A 17243-nucleotide genomic window follows, 5' to 3' on the forward strand; every position below is an offset into this window, starting at 1 on the left:
GAAAAGGTATTTCTGTTTTTTTGTTTGTTTTTTTTTTTTGGTTTGTTTTTCTTTCTTCCTTCCTTTCCTTTTTTTTAAGATTTTATTTCTTTGCAAGACAGAGAAAGAGAGAGAGCATGGGCCAGGAGCACTTGGGTGGCTGAGTTGTTAAGTGTCTGCCTTCAGCACATGTCATGATCCCGGAGTCCTGGTATCAAGCTCCACATTGGGCTCCCTGCTCAGAGGGAAGCTTGCTTCTCCCTCTCCCATTCCCCCTGCTTATGTTCCTGCTCTGGCTATCTCTCTCTCTGTGAAAGTAATAAAATCTTTTAAAAAAGAGAGAGAGCATGAGCCAGGAGATGGGGCAGAGAAGCAGACTCCCCACTGGGCAGGGAACCTTATATGGGACTCAATCCCAGGACCCTGGGATCATGACCTAAGCTAAAGGCAGCCGCTTTTAATCTTAAAAAAGATATTTCTAGATAAAAGTTGTCATGTGGGGGCGCCTGGGTGGCTCAGTGGGTTAAGCCGCTGCCTTCGGCTCAGGTTGTGATCTCGGGGTCCTGGGATCGAGTCCCACATCGGGCTCTCTGCTCGGCAGGAAGCCTGCTTCCCTCTCTCTCTCTGCCTGCCTCTCTGTCTACTTGTGATCTCTCTCTGTCAAATAAATAAATAACATCTAAAAAAAAAAAAAAAAAGTTGTCATGTGTCATGTAGAAATGTCATGAAAAATTGCCTCCTAATAGTGAGTGCAAGAAGCCTGGATCACTAGCAACTTTATGAAACAAATGAAAACACCCCACGTTTGCCTATTTCTAGATTTCTTCTATGTAAGATTATTAGTTTGTGCAATTAACCACTGTTCATTTTTATCTGCCCTTTTTTTTAAGATTTTGTTTATTTATTTGACAGAGAGAGGGGGCAATCTGGGGAAATGGCAGAGGGAGAGGGAAGAGGAGAAGCAGGATCCCCACTGAGCAGGGGGCTGGATGTGGGGCTCGATCCCAGGACCCTGGGACCATGACCTGACTTAAAGGCAGATGTCTAACCGACTGAGCCACCCAGACACCCCTTATCTGCTTTTCCATTTTGTTGATGGTTTCCTTTGCTATGCAGAAGCTTTTTAGTTTGATGTAGTCCCATTTGTCTACTTTTACTTTTGGTGCCAAATGTGAAAAAACTGTCACCAAGACTGACATTAAGAGGCTTATTGCCACCTTTTGTTTTCTTCTAGGAGCTTTACAATTTCAGGTCTTATATGCAGGTCTTTAATCTATTTTGAGTTAATTATTTTCTAAGATTTTATTTTTAAGTAATCTCTACACCCAGTATAGGGCTCAAACTTACAACCCCAAGATCAAGAGTCATTTGCTCTACGAACTAAACTAGCCAGGAACCCCTTGAGTTAATTTTTGTATGGTGTAAAATAGTGGTCCAATTCTATTCTTTTGCTTTATGATAGCATTTCTGACTAAACTAGCCATAGAACTCTCACAGCATTTAATCTGCCACATAATTTAGCATTGTACTTTCTTACGGTTTTATCTGTTATCCTAATTCGGTTGAGTTAGAAGGCACTATAAAGTCTGACTGATTTTATCATGAGATTGAGAATCTGGTTCCAGAAATTATGTGACAGAGCAAAACAGTTCCCTGGACCTCCATTTTTCACTTTCAAATTGACAACCACCAAAGATTTAAAAAATACCTATCTTGGCAAGAGTGAGACAGCACTGTCCTCATACATCAGTACTGATAGGAGTATAGAATAGTATAATCCATAACAGAAATACAGTGTAATATTTCAGATTTGCAGACACATTTGTACTCATCTCAAATGATATATTTATAAAGATATTCATTCTGGCATTGTTTATCATAGCCAAAGATTAGAACAACCCAACTGTTCAGTAATAGAGAACTAGAACATCCACACAGTGAAACCCATGTAGCTATTAGAGAACTCTTGCTAAGATACACTGATTTATTGTGAGACACTGGAAGGATCAATAAGGTGTACAGATAAAAGTGGTTACCTCGTATAGTGTAATGGAGAAATAAGCTGTATTTTTCTTTTTCCCCTATATCATTATGTAGCTAAATCACAAATAATGGACCTCTGGGGCTTTTTATTACTACTAAAGAGAAAAATACTAAAATGTTTTGTTTTGAATATTTTTCTACAACAGAAATGGAATATCATTTACAATTTGGGACAGATGGACTATACATGGTAAAGAAGACTTCACCCTCTTGGATTTCATTAATGTAGTCAAAGTGAGACATTTATTTACTTAGTTCATCAGTTGGAGGTTTTCATAAATAATATTTAGCAGAAATTTGTCTGCTGTCTTTTTACTGGTTGTAAAACATTGTCACCCAGCCTTTTATATCTGGACATAGCTTTGATTGTTTCTCTTTGGGTATTTACTTTTAGGAGAAGTATGGAATTGAACCAACGATGGTGGTACAGGGAGTCAAAATGCTTTATGTTCCCGTAATGCCGGGTCATGCAAAAAGATTGAAGTTAACGTAAGTATTGAACCTTATATCAGAAGATTCACAAGGATTAAAACATAAGGTGATGTACATTGGGAAATCAAATAGATTGACCTCTGCTAATTTAACCGGTTTGTTAATAGCACTGTCTCCTAAAAATCAGGATCTTAGTTGATAGTATCAGTTTTACAACCATGAGCAGTAGGTCAGATGACACATGTTAACTTGTATCAAATAAATAAAAGCTAGCATAAAAATATTTGACATATGAATCCCTGCATGATAGGTGCTTTAACATATGCACATTTTAACTATGATTATCAATGAGTTAATCACTTTTAATTACTATAATCCAGGCTTAATGATCTATACTTTAAAAAAACAAAATTGCTATTACATAAAATAAGGCACTAAGTTGTCTTACATTATTTGTCATTAGGATCCCTGGGTATGTCTTGGATGCATAAATAATGATATTTCCTGTATACTACATAGATGAGTGTAGAATGTGCAGTCCTAAAGCATATTGATTAGTGGAATTTAAAATTTGTTGCAAGTAATTCACAATAGTGCTTTATAAGTTGGCCAGTATTTGGAATCTCCAGCATGATATACTTTGTGAATGGTATTTTTCATTTACCAGATATTTACTAAGTACCCACTAAGTGGCTAGAAGAGCTTGGCTTCAGAAAGACCTGGATTCACATGTCCAGCTACTTCTTTTGTCACATTGAGTAGCTTATTGAACTTTTTTGAAACTCCGTTTTCTGTCCACAAATAGGAATGACTGTGCCCATAACTATTGAGCATTAAAATAATAGTAAAGATTAGTAGTGTAATTGCAACTGAGAGGTAGCCCATAAATATTACTCCTATTAATATTTTTTATTATACGTCTTTATCAAGTAACCTGTACCCTCAAGGAATTCACAGTCTGTTGTGACAAAGGGACATGTTAATCATTAAAATGTAATTGAATAATTAATATAATAAAGGTTTTTACAGACTACCTTAGGTACTATTAACTCAGGCCTTCCCTGTAGGTAGATTTCATTTGAGCTACCCTTGAAAAAGGGTATCAGGCAAAAACAACAGTTTATGCAAAAGCATACAGCTAACAATGAGCACGCATGATCTGTTGGGGAAATTTTGGAAGAACTTAAGAATGAGGTGATAAGAATAAATGGTAGAAAGAATAAGAAGTTATAAATGGGACATTTGAAAAATGGGAAGAGCTATTATTGAGGTTTAAATAGATCACATAGTTCAGAGCCTGCCATGAGATCGGTACATGGTATATGATATATAACATTATTAGGCAAGAAGGTAAAATCCAATTTACATTTTTTTTTTTAATTTATTTATTTGTCAGAGAGAGAGGGAGAGAGAGCAAGCACAGGCAGACAGAATGGCAGGCAGAGGCAGAGGGAGAAGCAGGCTCCCTTCTGAGCAAGGAGCCCGATGTGGGACTCGATCTCAGGACGCTGGGATCATGACCTGAGCCGAAGGCAGCTGCTTAACCAACTGAGCCACCCAGGTGTCCCCCAATTTACATTTTAAAAGGATCTTGGCAGCAGAGTAGATTGGAGGTAGGAGGCAGTGGGCTCAAGGCTAATCTGCTAATCTAAGGATATACAGATAGTAACTTGATTTAGGGCAGCATCAGTGACAAGGGCGCCTGGGTGGCTCAGTCGGTTAAGCATCTGCCTTCAGCTCAGGTCATGATCCCAGGGTTCTGGGATGAAGTCCCACATCAGGCTCCCTACCCAGCAGATTCTACTTATCCCTCCTGCCTACCACTCCCCCTGCTTGTGCCCTCTTGCTCGCTCTCTGTCTCTCTCTGGCAAATAAAATAAAATCTTTAAAAAAAAAAAAAAGACCGTTTAGTGACAATAGCAACAGCAAAGTGTTTTTTTAGTGATTGGGATAGAAGAGAAAGGTAAAACTTTATGTCTTTCACCGTGATTAGCTTGTATTTGAAGATTTCAATCTAGTTTGCTTTTTACTCTTTACATAGAAATGCTTGAGAAGAATTTATGATGGCCTCCACACTTTAGGGAGTATAAGGATTATCCGTTTTTAAAAAACATTGCTTACATTTTGGATTTGTGGGTGGGAGGGATTGTCTTTTAACAAATGGTCTGTATCCTTTACCAATACTCTTAGTAGTCCAGACTGATTCACTGTTAGATAAATGAATGTCTTGAGTTTAGAGCTTTTAGTAAAGAAAAACTATAATAGATGAAAGCAGGTGGATTATTAGATTTAAAAATAAATATAAAGTCTAGGCACACAGGTCTGGAATCTCTGGGCAACATTAAACAGCAAATCTCTCATTTTATAGAATTTACCAAATTGTTTGTCGTTGATTATCTTTCTTAGAATGCATAAACTTGTGAAACCTTCTACTGAAAAGAAATATGTGGATCTTACTGTATCATTTGCTCCAGACACTGATGGAGATGAAGATTTGCCTGGACCTCCAGTAAGATACTATTTTAGTCATGACACTGATTAACAGAAGTTGTCTTAAATTTACTCCAGGACTACTTGATTTTGGAAAGATTGCATTTAATTCAGGAATGAAAAAAATCAATTCATAATACTATGGATTTCTCTCTGATGAAGCCTTAATTTAAGGGAAACATCAGTAGAAAACTACAGTGAAGAATTTTAAAGCATTTTGGAATATAATCTATACTTGTCTAGTGCTTCATATGTGGATATGATCACAAGCAATTTTGAACTGGACTGACGTTTTATAATGCTTAGAAAAAAATTGTTTATTAACATCTGTGGATGAAAAGAAGGAAAAAAGTATGTATCCATCACCAGAAGAGATAAAAGATCAAGAAATTGAAAGTAACAAATGCAACTGTCCAAAAAGTTTAATCTTTTGTGAATTTTGTTGTTCACTATTTGAGACCCAATTTTTCTACACAAGTAGTGTTTGGCACCCCGCACCTCTTAAAATTAGGCTTTTGAGTTTAACACCATTGGGAAGAGGAGAGATGGTAGCAGTAAATGAAGAGCAGCCATTTTAAATTGTACATACAGTTACAGTTTACTGTTCTGCTAATTTAACTGGTGTTTGTTAATATCACTATCTCCCAAAAATCAGGATCTCTATTGATAGCATCAGTGTTGTAACCCATGAACAGTAGGTCAGATGACACATGTTAACTTGTATTAAATGTTAACAGTATTATATGAACTCTGACAACCTTCTTAGAGGATCCATGAATGTGAACAGCTAAATGTGGCTAATCATTTTGATTCTTCAATATGCCTTCTAATGTGGCTGTTTTATTTATTTGGAACTCTAAACCTGATTGTCATAGTATATAAGACTAAAAGGTTTTGTAAAGGGAGTGTCCTTAGAAGTAGATGAAAATTAGAAATTAAAAGAAATCATTACTAGTTGAGTCTTGATTTTTTTTCTTCCAGCAACCTAATGGATAGAAAAATAAAATTATTTTAAAGGGAAACATACTATTTTATTCTGCATTCCCAGAAAGGGAGTTGACAAAAATAAAAATTTATTTTTTTAGGTCTTTATTGATAGAAACTTTCTGTTTTCTGATAGGAAATATTACAGAAAATTCATACAAATGCTTTCATTAAAATGATGTAAAATGTACTCAACACTGTAAATTTGGTAAAAATAGCAAGTATTTTATTTCTAAGGCTGTCATGCATTCTAAAGCTATTGGCATTTTGTAACCACAGGAAGTCACTTCCCTCTAGCTGCTTTTAGTCTGATCTGTTGAGTCCATTAATAGGTACTTTGATAGACTCAAGACTAGATTTACATCAGTATTACTCCTATTTGGTATCTTTTTATACTCCCTACTTAACTTCCCTTTTATTTCATTTATAAATAGTTGAAATTACTTTGTCAACCAACTGTATTGTTTCATTCTTTTGTAAAAGTATAATCCAATTGGGAAAATTCTATTTGGGAGTGGAAGGTGAATTTTTATGAATAAAAAAAAAGATACTCTGCATTGGAGGCAAGGATAGATGGACGGGATGAATTTAAAGGAAATGGATACCCTTGAAATAAGTAACGTTTATTCAAGTGTAATGTTTAAAATTACTTAAAATTGAATTCAAGAACATCAGAGTTCTATGTCTTGGAACTCTTGATGCTAGCAATAATAAAAGGACTTTTCTATAAGAAACCTTTTCCCCATTTTCACTTTGCTTTGTATGATAGTAACTGATGTTTTCCAGGTACCCATTCAGTAATCCTCAACTATGATCTAATAGCTTGCTTATATTTTCTCTAAATCTCCATATCTTTTCAGAAGTAAATTTGGAACCATGCTATCAGTTCTTATTTATAGTGATCAGTGCTTTAATAGACAAAACCAACAAGGATTAAGTTCATTTTGTCATTACACCTGAAACCATTTTATCATTGCCTTTTTTTTCCCCCAGTAGGTAATGGTAATTGCCATTAATAATCTCTGTTCAGTTCTACTAAGCTGGAAAGCCAGGGTATGAAGTTAATGACAATTTTTTTTCATTATCTGTTTTATTTCTGTGCCATGAGACCACTTTTGGTGAAAATACTAGGTGCAAAAATTATTTGATTTTGTATGGTACCACTGAGTGATTCTTTACTTATTAAAAATAAATTAAGAAATTTGACAGTATCTTTGTAAATCCTATTCCATGGTTGACTCCAGAGATTCCAACTTTGTTGTTCATTTTGTGAGTAAAGTTTCTTTGGTGTTTTCTGATTTTCAAGTTTTGCAATCATGCAGATGTAAGAGTCACTGAGTGTACAGGAACATTACTTAAAAGTGCTTCTGGCTTCTGGAAATTCTGTTAAAACAATTGAAAAATGGTGACTGTATAAAACCATATATATTTGGAGGGGGGTATTTTATTTTCAGTAGGCTTCACATCCAGTGTGGGGCTTGAACTCACAACCCTGAAACCAAGAGTCACATGCTTACCAACTGAGCCAACCAGGCACCCTTAAAGTATAATCCTTTTTAGAGTTCAAAACTTTTTTGATACTCGTCAGTAATTTCCTCTAAATTGTCCCAAAGCTAGAACTTAGAAATAGATATAGATCTTCGTTTTTATTTTTTGTCTATTATAACACTCCCTGCTGATGCCAATGACAAGGCATAAAAGTCAGCAATGTTCAGAGTCCACTTTTTTAATAATTTATAATTAGTAAAATGAAGACAGAAAATGGTTCTTCTGAGACCTTAAGGAAAAATCTCTTGACCTAATAATTCAATTATAATGAACAAAAAATTGCAAAAATTCAATGTGATTGTAAATAAATAATCATTTTGTATACAGTCAGCAGGTATGGGTTTAACTATTTTATTTTCAACAAATCCAAACCGAAGTGAGGAAGTTGAAATCATGGGGATTAGAGTAATTAATAGGTAATTTTTAGTGTTCATTTTTCTCTTGCCATTTCTTAGCTTTGTTTTTTAACTTGAGAAAGATATATATAGAAGAGTATATAGAATATAAATACACAATTTAAGAATTAATTTTAAAGTAAGGGTTGTATAACCACCTGTCAAATTAATAGAACATTGGCAGCAGCCCAGAAATGTACCTTGTAGCCCCTTCTCAGTCGCCACCAGCTTCCCTACACATATCCTCTAGCAATAGCACTATCTTAACTTTTGTGATAATTCTTTGTTTTTATTTATAATGTTAACCACCTATCATGTACTTTACTAATACAGTTTACTTTTTGTTGGTTTCTGAACTTGATGTAAATGGAATCAGACTGTATTTTTTTTTTTTGTGGCTGCTGCTTTTTTCAACATGAGAATCATCTGTGTTGTTGCTCATAGTCACACTTTATCCATCATTATATAGTTTACTTTTACATTAATATACCACAACTTATTTATTCATTCTATTGACTATGGGATGTTTATAGTTTGGGCAATCACAGTTCTTAATTGAACATATTGTATGTATTTCCTAATGCAACTGAGGCATATACCTAGGAATGCAATTACTTGGTCGTAGGTATTCACATCTTTAATTTTACTGGACAATAACAGAGTATTGCCGTAGCAGTAGAGATAGCCTGTATGTCCACACCTTGCTTGACACTGGTATTAACAGATTTTAATTCTGTCAATCTGGTGCACATGTAGTTGTATGTCATTGAAGTTTTACTCTGTATTTCCCTAACTGCAAGTGAAATTGAGCACCTTTTTCTAAGTTTTTTGGCCACTTCTACTTTCTTTATTTGCAAAGTGTCTTCTCAGTTTTTTTTCCCATTTTTCTGTTGTGCTAGTCTTTTTCCTCATTGCTTTATAAATCCTGTTTTTAGTTAGCTATACATTTCCAAATATCTTCTCCCATTCTGACTTGCCCTTCCCCCTCTTTATGATGTTCTTTGCTAAAAAGAGTTTCTCAATGGTTAGGTGCTAAAAGGTATCACTCTTTTGTTTTAAGGTTAGTGTATTTTGTGAGTTGCCTAAAATATTGTTCTCTATCCAAGGTCATGAATGTACTTCCCTATATATTGTCTTCTAAAGGCTTTAGCTTTGCCTTTCACATTTTTCAGTTTTCAGTTCATGAGGAATTAATTTTGTGTATGCTTGGAAGTGCCTCACCACTATTTATTGAATTATGAAATATGTCCTTTTACTGAAGTATGTTCTTTTTTGCATTGCCACTCTTCTACATTACCACCAAAGTCAAATATCCATTTATGTTTTTATCTCTGAATTTTTTGTTTCTTCTTTCCTATCCCTGTGCTAGTCTGGTATTTTCATCACTGTAACTGATGTATTGTTTTTTATATTGGGCAGAACAAATCCTCCCAACTTACTGTTCTATAAGAGTATCTTGGTTATTCTTAGCCCATTGTGTTTTCAGTTCTCCAATTTCTAATTATAAATATGCAAATTTTGTCACTCTTGCAGTTTCCAGTTATCTTGCTAAAATTTTTAATGTTTATTTACCTGAACATGAAAAGCATTATTTTATTATGTGTGTTTAATCCCAAATCTGGAACTCTCCTGTGGGCCTCTTTTTATTTTTCTTTTGTTTCAGCTAATCATTATCGTACATCATTTCTAAACCATAGAGTTTAGATTTTAGGTGTTCTTTTTAACCCAGTTTGATGATCTCTACCTTTTAACTGAAACACCTAGGCCATGTACATTTAATGTAATTGCTGATATATTTAGGTTTAGCTCTGACATTTTATTTTATGGGGTTTGGTTTGATTTTCTTGGTTTTCTTTTGTTTTTTGTTTTGTTTGTGTTTGTTTTTGTTTAGCCAGTTCTATGACTCTTTGTCTCTATTTTCTGGCCTTTAAAAAAAAAATTTTGTAGTTTTTTTTTGTAGTTTTTTTGTAGTTTTTTAATATTATATCTTAACTCTAGATACCCTTTAGTATTCTGGAACTTTGCAAACTGCATTTCTCTTTTGCCATTTGGCTTCATGTTCCATAAATAGATGGCACTAAGAGGAGGACTGGGAAGCTGGCAAAAGGGAAAAGAGATTTTTACCCTTGCCATTTGCTTCCTGACATTGTCAGCATCACCTCAATAGAGGCTTTTTCTTCCAGTAGTCTCTGGTTGGTTCTTAGGCTCTAGCTTTTCTCTGGCACTCTGCAGGGTATCTCTTCTAGGCTTCCAGGTTCTAATAAGGTCATCCTCTACCCTTTAATAGCTGTGCCCTTTGCTGTTGTTTTCCCAAACCTGTTTACCAATTCTTTATGTTAAACTCTTTCTTAATATACATGATATGGTTTCTCTTTTCCTAAGCTATACACACTTTTTTTCTCTTTTCTAGTTCAGTACCTTTTGTCTTTTGATGATTACCCTGTATTACAGTTTGCACATTCAGGTTAAACCAGACGAAATTTAATCATTATCTTTACTTTGGTGATGCTAGTTTTCAAAAATGGCCACGACAATATTTCCAGTCTCACATGCTCTTGCAGAATCTTGCAACTTCCTCAGACCCTCTTAAGAGACTATTTTCACTCTCCTTTGAACCTGAACAAGAATTTATGATTGCCCTAACTAATATAACAAAATGCCTCATATGTAACTACAACTTTTCAGGTTAGGTCACAAAAGGCTATAGCTTCTACTTTGCGCTCTTCCTCATGGAAAGCTCACCCTTGGATTCTAGACATCATGTCACAAGGAAGCCTAAAGTAACCCACATGGAGAAACTGAGGTCCCCAACCTGCAGCCAGCATCAGGTGTCCAACATGAATAAGCACGTTCAGCTGATTCCAACTCCCAAGTTTAATGGAGCATAGACAAACCATCCTTTCTGTCCTGCCAAATTCTTGACCCACAGAATCCATGAGCATGCATGGTTTATGCTAGTAAATTTTGGGGATTATTTGTTACACAGTTGTTATGTTATAATAACTAACTACTCTAATTCCTAGTTTGGCTAGGAATGATCATGTATTTTATTTCTGTTACTACTTTAATTCTGTTGTCATTTACATAAATGTCTCTTAACTCTGTTATTTTCTTTATGAACTCAATGTTTGTATTTACCCATATACCTATTTCACCTTCTTTGCTCTTTTTTCTTCTTTGTATCTCAGGCTTACCATTTGGGTTGAATTTCTTCCTACCTGAAATGCTTTAGAATTTCACTTTGTGGAAGTACACTGGTGGCATACTTGCTTATGATTTCTTTGTCTGAAAATAAATTTGCCCTCATTCTACAAAGATACTTTTGCTGAATGTAAAATTTTAATTTGGCCTTCATTATCTTCCATTGGAGATATTTTTCCACTCTCTTCAAACTTCCCCTGTTGCTATTGAGTCCATCATCAGGCAAATTAAACGTTGCAGCTTTAAAAGAAATATCTATCTGCTTTCATTTTACAAAGTTTAATTATTGTATGTCTGGATATGGATTTCTTTTATCAATCTTGTTTGGGATTTGTTCAGCTCTTTGAATCTAGATTTGGGTCTTAATTCTAAGAAAGTCTCGATACTTCTCCTTCGTATATTGCCTCTTTCCCCATTCTGTTCTATGGGGGATTCTCATTAAACACAGAGGACTTGGGGCACCTGGGTGGCCCAGTAGGTTAAGCCTCTGCCTTCAGTGCAGGCATGATCTCAGGGTCCTGGGATCGAGCCCCACATCAGGCTCTCTGCTCAGTTGAGAGCCTGCTTCCCCTCTCTCTCTGCCTGCCTCTCTGCCTACTTTTGATATCTCTCTCTCTCTCCTCTCTCTGTTAAATAAATAAAATATTTTTAAAAACACAGAGGACTTACTCTGCCTTCTGTGTTTAAAACCCTCTTTTCTGTATTGGCCAGTTCTTTTTGTCTCTTCATGCTTTATTCCTGCATCATTTCTCCTGCCCATATTCTAGTTTACTTCATCTATTTTTTTATGTTACGGCCATCTGTTTTGTGTTTTTAATTTTGGCTGTATTTTTCAGTCCTTGAAGTTCTTTTTAGTTCTTTAAAAAAAAAAAAAAAACTGCTAGATTACCTTTTATAGTTTTCTATCCCCTGCAGAACTTTTCTAATGTCTATTATTTAAACTGTAGGGCCATCTTATGGTCTTTGTCTGCCAGTTTCAATTTCTGCAGTTTTTGTGGCTCTTTTTCTGTTGTTTCTCTCAGCTCACTTTGTTGGTGGTCCTCTTTTAGATTCTCCTCCTTGGCCAGACCCTCAAGTGTTTCTGTGTCCCTCATCCATTCTTTTTCACTTTATTGCTGTAAACGACATTGCCTTATCATCTTTAGGAGTCTATTTTTTTTAAGTATTCTATATTAAGCCCTTTATTCTCATTGAATGCAAGAATTCACCCTTAACATTTTAAGATTGTTGCAGTTTGGAGCTCTTCAGTATCTTATTTATCAATATTTGGACTTAATCCAAAGGCCCTTTAGAATATGAGACAGATTTGATCTTTTGTAATCTTTGCATCAGTGAATCACTTGATATCACAGTAGATTTTAAAGAAATAGTTTGCATACTTGATGTACATAACAGACTTTTTCATGTATGATAAAAAGGCAGATTTCTGGATCAATAATCCCCAGAAATTAACTCTCTAAATTTGAGAGAGGCTTAGAATTCTGCATCCCATACAATTCATACAATTCATTAAGTTGGTTTGCTAAGACTGCTACAATACCACAGACTAAGTGGCTTAAACAACAGAAATTTATTTCTCATGAATTTTGGAGGCTAAGCCTGATCAAGATGTCAAGAGAGTTGATTTTTTTTTTTTTTTGAGGCCTCATTAGCTTGTACATGGTCATCTTCTCCCTCTGTCTCACGTTGTCTTCTGTGTATGTGTGTCCTGATTTCCTCTTCCTTTCAAGACATATCTGTATAAATTGTTGGAGCTGAGAGGACCTTAGGAATCTATCCTAACTCAATTTTTTTCAGATGAACCAAAGAAGCCAAATAAAACAACCAAATAATTAGAACCAGGAGTAGAATATAAGCCATACCTTTTGACTCTTACTTGATTCCAAAAGTGATTCTCAAATTTGATGACCATCAAAATCAATTTAGAAGCTTGTTTTTCAAGAAAAAAAATTAATGAAAATATATTTAATTCAGTAGATCTAGTGTGGGATTAAGGAATTAGTATTTTTAAGGAATTCTATGTGATTAAAGTCAGTCTGCTACTGTACTTGTTGAACTTGTGAACTTGTTGTACTTGTGAAATGGGTGGTCACATACCCTTTTACCATCTTTGTAGATTTAATGTTTTTACAAAAGTATGGGTTGATTTTAAGCTAGCAAAATGACAACATCAGGGAAAACATGGAAATTGATCATTTTTATTTATTTCCAGTAAGAGAAAATGGCATAGTTTTTCTGTTAGAAAAGAGCTTCTAGTACATTTCATGTCTCTGATTTCTAACTAGATATTAGAATGATTTATATTTGATAAATTCATTAAATCAGATTTCACCAAAAACTACTGAGGCTTTTTTGGCATTGCTAGAATTTAAGAGAATCTGCTGTGGAAAATTGTGTAGAGGGAAATGCATTTAACTGAAGCTTAAGAAAAAAAATTCATTTAGAAAGGACCATATGTTTCCAACTTCTGTCATTACATAAAATGCATATATCTGGGAGTTACCCTCACAGCCATATTCTGTGGTTTCCCCTATTGATTAGAATAACCAAGATAATCCAATAATATCAGTAATTAAGATAATGAAATTAAATAATGTTTAATTTTGTTATTGAGGTAAGCAACTTGGTAAGCAACTTGATCAGGAAAATAGAGGTAATTTTCTTTTTTTTTTTTAAAGATTTTATTTATTTGACAGAGAGAGATCACAAGTAGACAGAGAGGCAGGCAGAGAGAGAGAGGGAAGCAGGCTCCCTGCCGAGCAGAGAGCCCGATGCGGGACTCGATCCCAGGACCCTGAGATCATGACCCGAGCCGAAGGCAGAGGCTCAACCCACTCAGCCATCCAGGCGCCCCTAGAGGTAATTTTCTTTACCGGCAAGATCTTCCTTTTAAAAAATAAGTTATCAATATACATAAAGCTAGTTTTCCTATTTTACTTTCATGCAACATACAGATTTTTCTCCTATCTTTCTCTCCTCCCTTCTTTGGTGGTTTCTTAGCCTAAAAATTGTGAGTAGAAACGCTTAATTAAATAAAGAACCAGTATCAAGGCACAGGGCAGTTCTTTATTTTTAAATGTGAATGGATTTTCCTGTTGTACTTAGAACATTGGTGGTGTGTTTAAGAAATGTTAATTAAATAATGAATATTCATATGCTTTTTAAATTTTTATTTTATTCTTAACTTGTGATTTGGCTCCTAATAAATTTTCTCTAGGGAACATTTTTTTTCTTCCTGACTAGCTTAGTAGCAGTTACCAACCCTACCATATTTTAAAGTGGCTTTTGGTTTTGTTGGTTGGTTGGTTGGTTTAAGATTTTATTTTTAAGTAATCTCTATACCCAATGTGGGGCTCGAACTCACAACCCCAAGACTGAGTCGCATGCTCTACTTACTGAGCCAGCCAGGTGCCCCAAAAGTGGCTTTTATTTAAACTGCTGAGTTCTGAAGTTGAGAAAAATAAACTGAGGAAATATCTTTGTTTTGGTTCTATCTTTGTTTTTCCTTATGGTGTTGAAGAAAAAGCTGAATGCTGACAAGGGTTAACATCAAGGATCAAAGAGAAAAAAAATCTCATTTTCTTTTTGATAATATGTTTTTGGAAACTCTTTAATTTTCTCCAAGTTTCCAGATTTTAAACCTTACATGCTTTACAACTTCCGTTTCCTAACTCAAGGCAAAATAGAGCTAAGGGCTCCCAATCCCCACTGTGCCCAATCAGCTATGGAGTCCAAACTCCCTAAAACAGTTGTACGTTTCCCCGTTTCCTTGAAGCTTAAGCACTATTTGTCAAGATGGGTTTTGGTGTTTTGTAGTTTTGGGGTTTTTTTAAGTCCTTTCTCCACTATCATGTACTCTTCCAGTTTACTCTTCCATCATCTTTCTGCTTTTCAAAGAAAATATATTACTCTACAGAAGATAGTCTGATTATTTGAAGTCTTGTGATCATGTAATTCTGTCTGTTCATATGTCACTTCCTCACTCTTTTAATAAGGGAATCTGAAGTGCAGGGAGGCTGAATAATTTGTTTCTGATCACAAAGCTAACTGAAACAGTTCAGCCAGCAGAGCAATAGTAATTTGGTTGTTTCTAAAAGCATTGACATTCTACATAAACAGCCAATTTTTGGTTATTTCTTTCCATGCTCCCCCCACTTCTGGCCCTGCTCTGAGGATGGCTCCGTCTCACAGTGCTGCACCGGAGCGATAGAGGACAGCAGAAGCACCTAACACCCCCAAAGAAAGCTCATCCTGGCCAGAGAACCTGGGAAAAGTGGACCCTGTAGCCTGAAGAATGGATGGGTGGGGTTTAGCAGGGAGAAGGATTGGAATACCTACTAATTTTTTTTTTTAAAGATTTTATTTATTTATTTGACAGAGAGATCACAAGTAGGCAGAGAGGCAGGCAGAGAGAGAGGAGGAAGCAGGCTTTCTGCTGAGCAGAGAGCCCGATGCGGGGCTCGATCCCAGGACTCTGAGATCATGACCTGAGCCGAAGGCAGCGGCTTAACCCACTGAGCCACCCAGGCGCCCCTAATTTTTTCTTTCTCTTCTTTTAATGTCTTTTCTTCCAAGGGCAGTCCCAGTCTCCACAGAACTATGTGGTGGCACAGGTGGCTAAAACTCTTAAGAAACCCCATCTTTGGAAGACCAGGAAAAGAACCTTTTTTTTTTTTAAGATTTTATGTGTTTATTTGACTTAACCTTTGGCTTAACCCACTGACCCACCCAGGTGCCCCAAAAAGGACCTTTGATAGCAGAAGAGAGGGGGAAATCCTGGAGAGGTGAGAGAACTGAAAAAGCATCCCCTAGTTTTGTGTATGAAGTGACTTAAGTTCCAGGCTTACCTCTAAGCTGCGCACACACAGAATATATAAAACATAACGAAGGCTTTGAGAAGTAAAAACTATTGAACTATATAAGGTATATATAGTTTATCTATATACATATTTTATTGTATATATGAATAGTTTATAACTAAACTATAAGCCACTGCCTAAGTCCTAGGTCAATCACTGATACATACATGTATTGGACAGACCCAAACCAATATAACAAAGGCTTTGAAAACTGAACTGATACTGGAACTTCTTCCCACAAAGAGTAAGGCAGACAGAACTGGTTCAATCTAATCAGGATGATTGTCTGCTTTAAAATATTAAAAAAAAAAAAAAAAAATCTCCAGGGGCACCTGGGTGGCTCAGTTTGGTTTAGTGTCAGACTCTTGATTTCACTCAGATTGTGAGTTCAAGCCTCGCCTCTGTGGGTGTTGGGCCTGGAGCCTGCTTAAGATTCTCCATCTCCCTCTCCCTCTGCCCTCCCCACCCAACCCCCCTGTCTCAAAAAAAAGAAAAAAAAAATGCAGAAGACCCACCTAAGGGAGGCCCAAACTCCCAACCGAAAGAAATAGGAAAGGATAAGGTGCCGGGAGGAGGGGGGTGGAGAACATGAGCATCTGTTAACAAACATATAGCGCCGGAGATGTGACTCACTGAGGTTTTAAAAAAGGCTTCAGAAATAAACATGGGTTTGGATTCCAACTTCATTTACTAGTTGTGTTTCTGACCTAACTTCTTTAGCCATATGTGAAAACTACTTAGGTGGTAATTATATGAATCATCTCATTTTTATTTCTCTCAATCTTATAAGGAAAGTGTAATTATCCTTGTTTTATGATGATTCATATAATCATGGCAGTTCACACAATGCCTATCACAGAGTAAATGTACAGTCACCCAGGCTCTAGTTACTTGCAATGGTCCTTTCCTATTTCTAAACGTGACAGTTTTCTTCTAGGAAGAAGGGAGGATTGCTTCCTCCATCCCTAATGTTTTGCTTATTCATTCACTTATCTCTTCTACCACTGTCCATCAGCTTCCATTCTGTGCCAGGCTCTAGGCCAGAAGACTAATTTAAGGACTTGGGGGAAAAAAAAAAAAAGAACCACTTCCTTAAAAGAAATTACCAAAATTCATTCAAGAGGGCGCCTGGGTGGCTCAGTGGGTTAAGCCGCTGCCTTCGGCTCAGGTCATGATCTCAGGGTCCTGGGATCGAGTCCCGCATCGGGCTCTCTGCTCGGCAGGGAGCCTGCTTCCCTCTCTCTCTCTGCCTGCCTCTCTGTCTACTTGTGATCTCTCTCTGTCAAATAAATAAATACAATCTTAAAAAAAA

General features: G+C 36.0%; 2 protein-coding genes across 4 annotated transcripts in view; one reads left to right on the forward strand and one right to left on the reverse strand.

The window, feature by feature from the left end:
* The window catches only part of LOC111148946 (ubiquitin like modifier activating enzyme 6), an 85102-nt gene extending 77968 nt beyond the window's left edge, over positions 1 to 7134 (forward strand). For 2 of the 3 annotated variants that reach the window (XM_022505778.1, XM_022505779.1), the window contains 3 exons: positions 2169 to 2256; positions 2417 to 2511; positions 4861 to 5916. In XM_022505778.1, coding sequence (XP_022361486.1) covers positions 2169 to 2256; positions 2417 to 2511; positions 4861 to 4996 — 319 coding nt within the window. In that variant the 3' untranslated portion in view covers positions 4997 to 5916. Of the gene's footprint in view, positions 1 to 2168; positions 2257 to 2416; positions 2512 to 4860 lie in introns of all 3 variants that reach the window. The other variant, XM_022505776.1, reaches the window with a different exon arrangement.
* A 6934-nt stretch (positions 7135 to 14068) lies between these two features.
* LOC111149343 (signal transducing adaptor family member 1) overlaps positions 14069 to 17243 on the reverse strand; it is a 38190-nt gene continuing 35015 nt past the window's right edge. The window contains exon 9 of the mRNA XM_022506339.1: positions 14069 to 14073. Coding sequence (XP_022362047.1) covers positions 14069 to 14073 — 5 coding nt within the window. The remainder of the gene's footprint in view (positions 14074 to 17243) is intronic.

Source organism: Enhydra lutris, unplaced genomic scaffold, assembly GCF_002288905.1.
Source record: "Enhydra lutris kenyoni isolate GAN:26980312 unplaced genomic scaffold, ASM228890v2 scaffoldscaffold21, whole genome shotgun sequence".
Taxonomy (NCBI): Eukaryota; Metazoa; Chordata; class Mammalia; order Carnivora; family Mustelidae; genus Enhydra; species Enhydra lutris.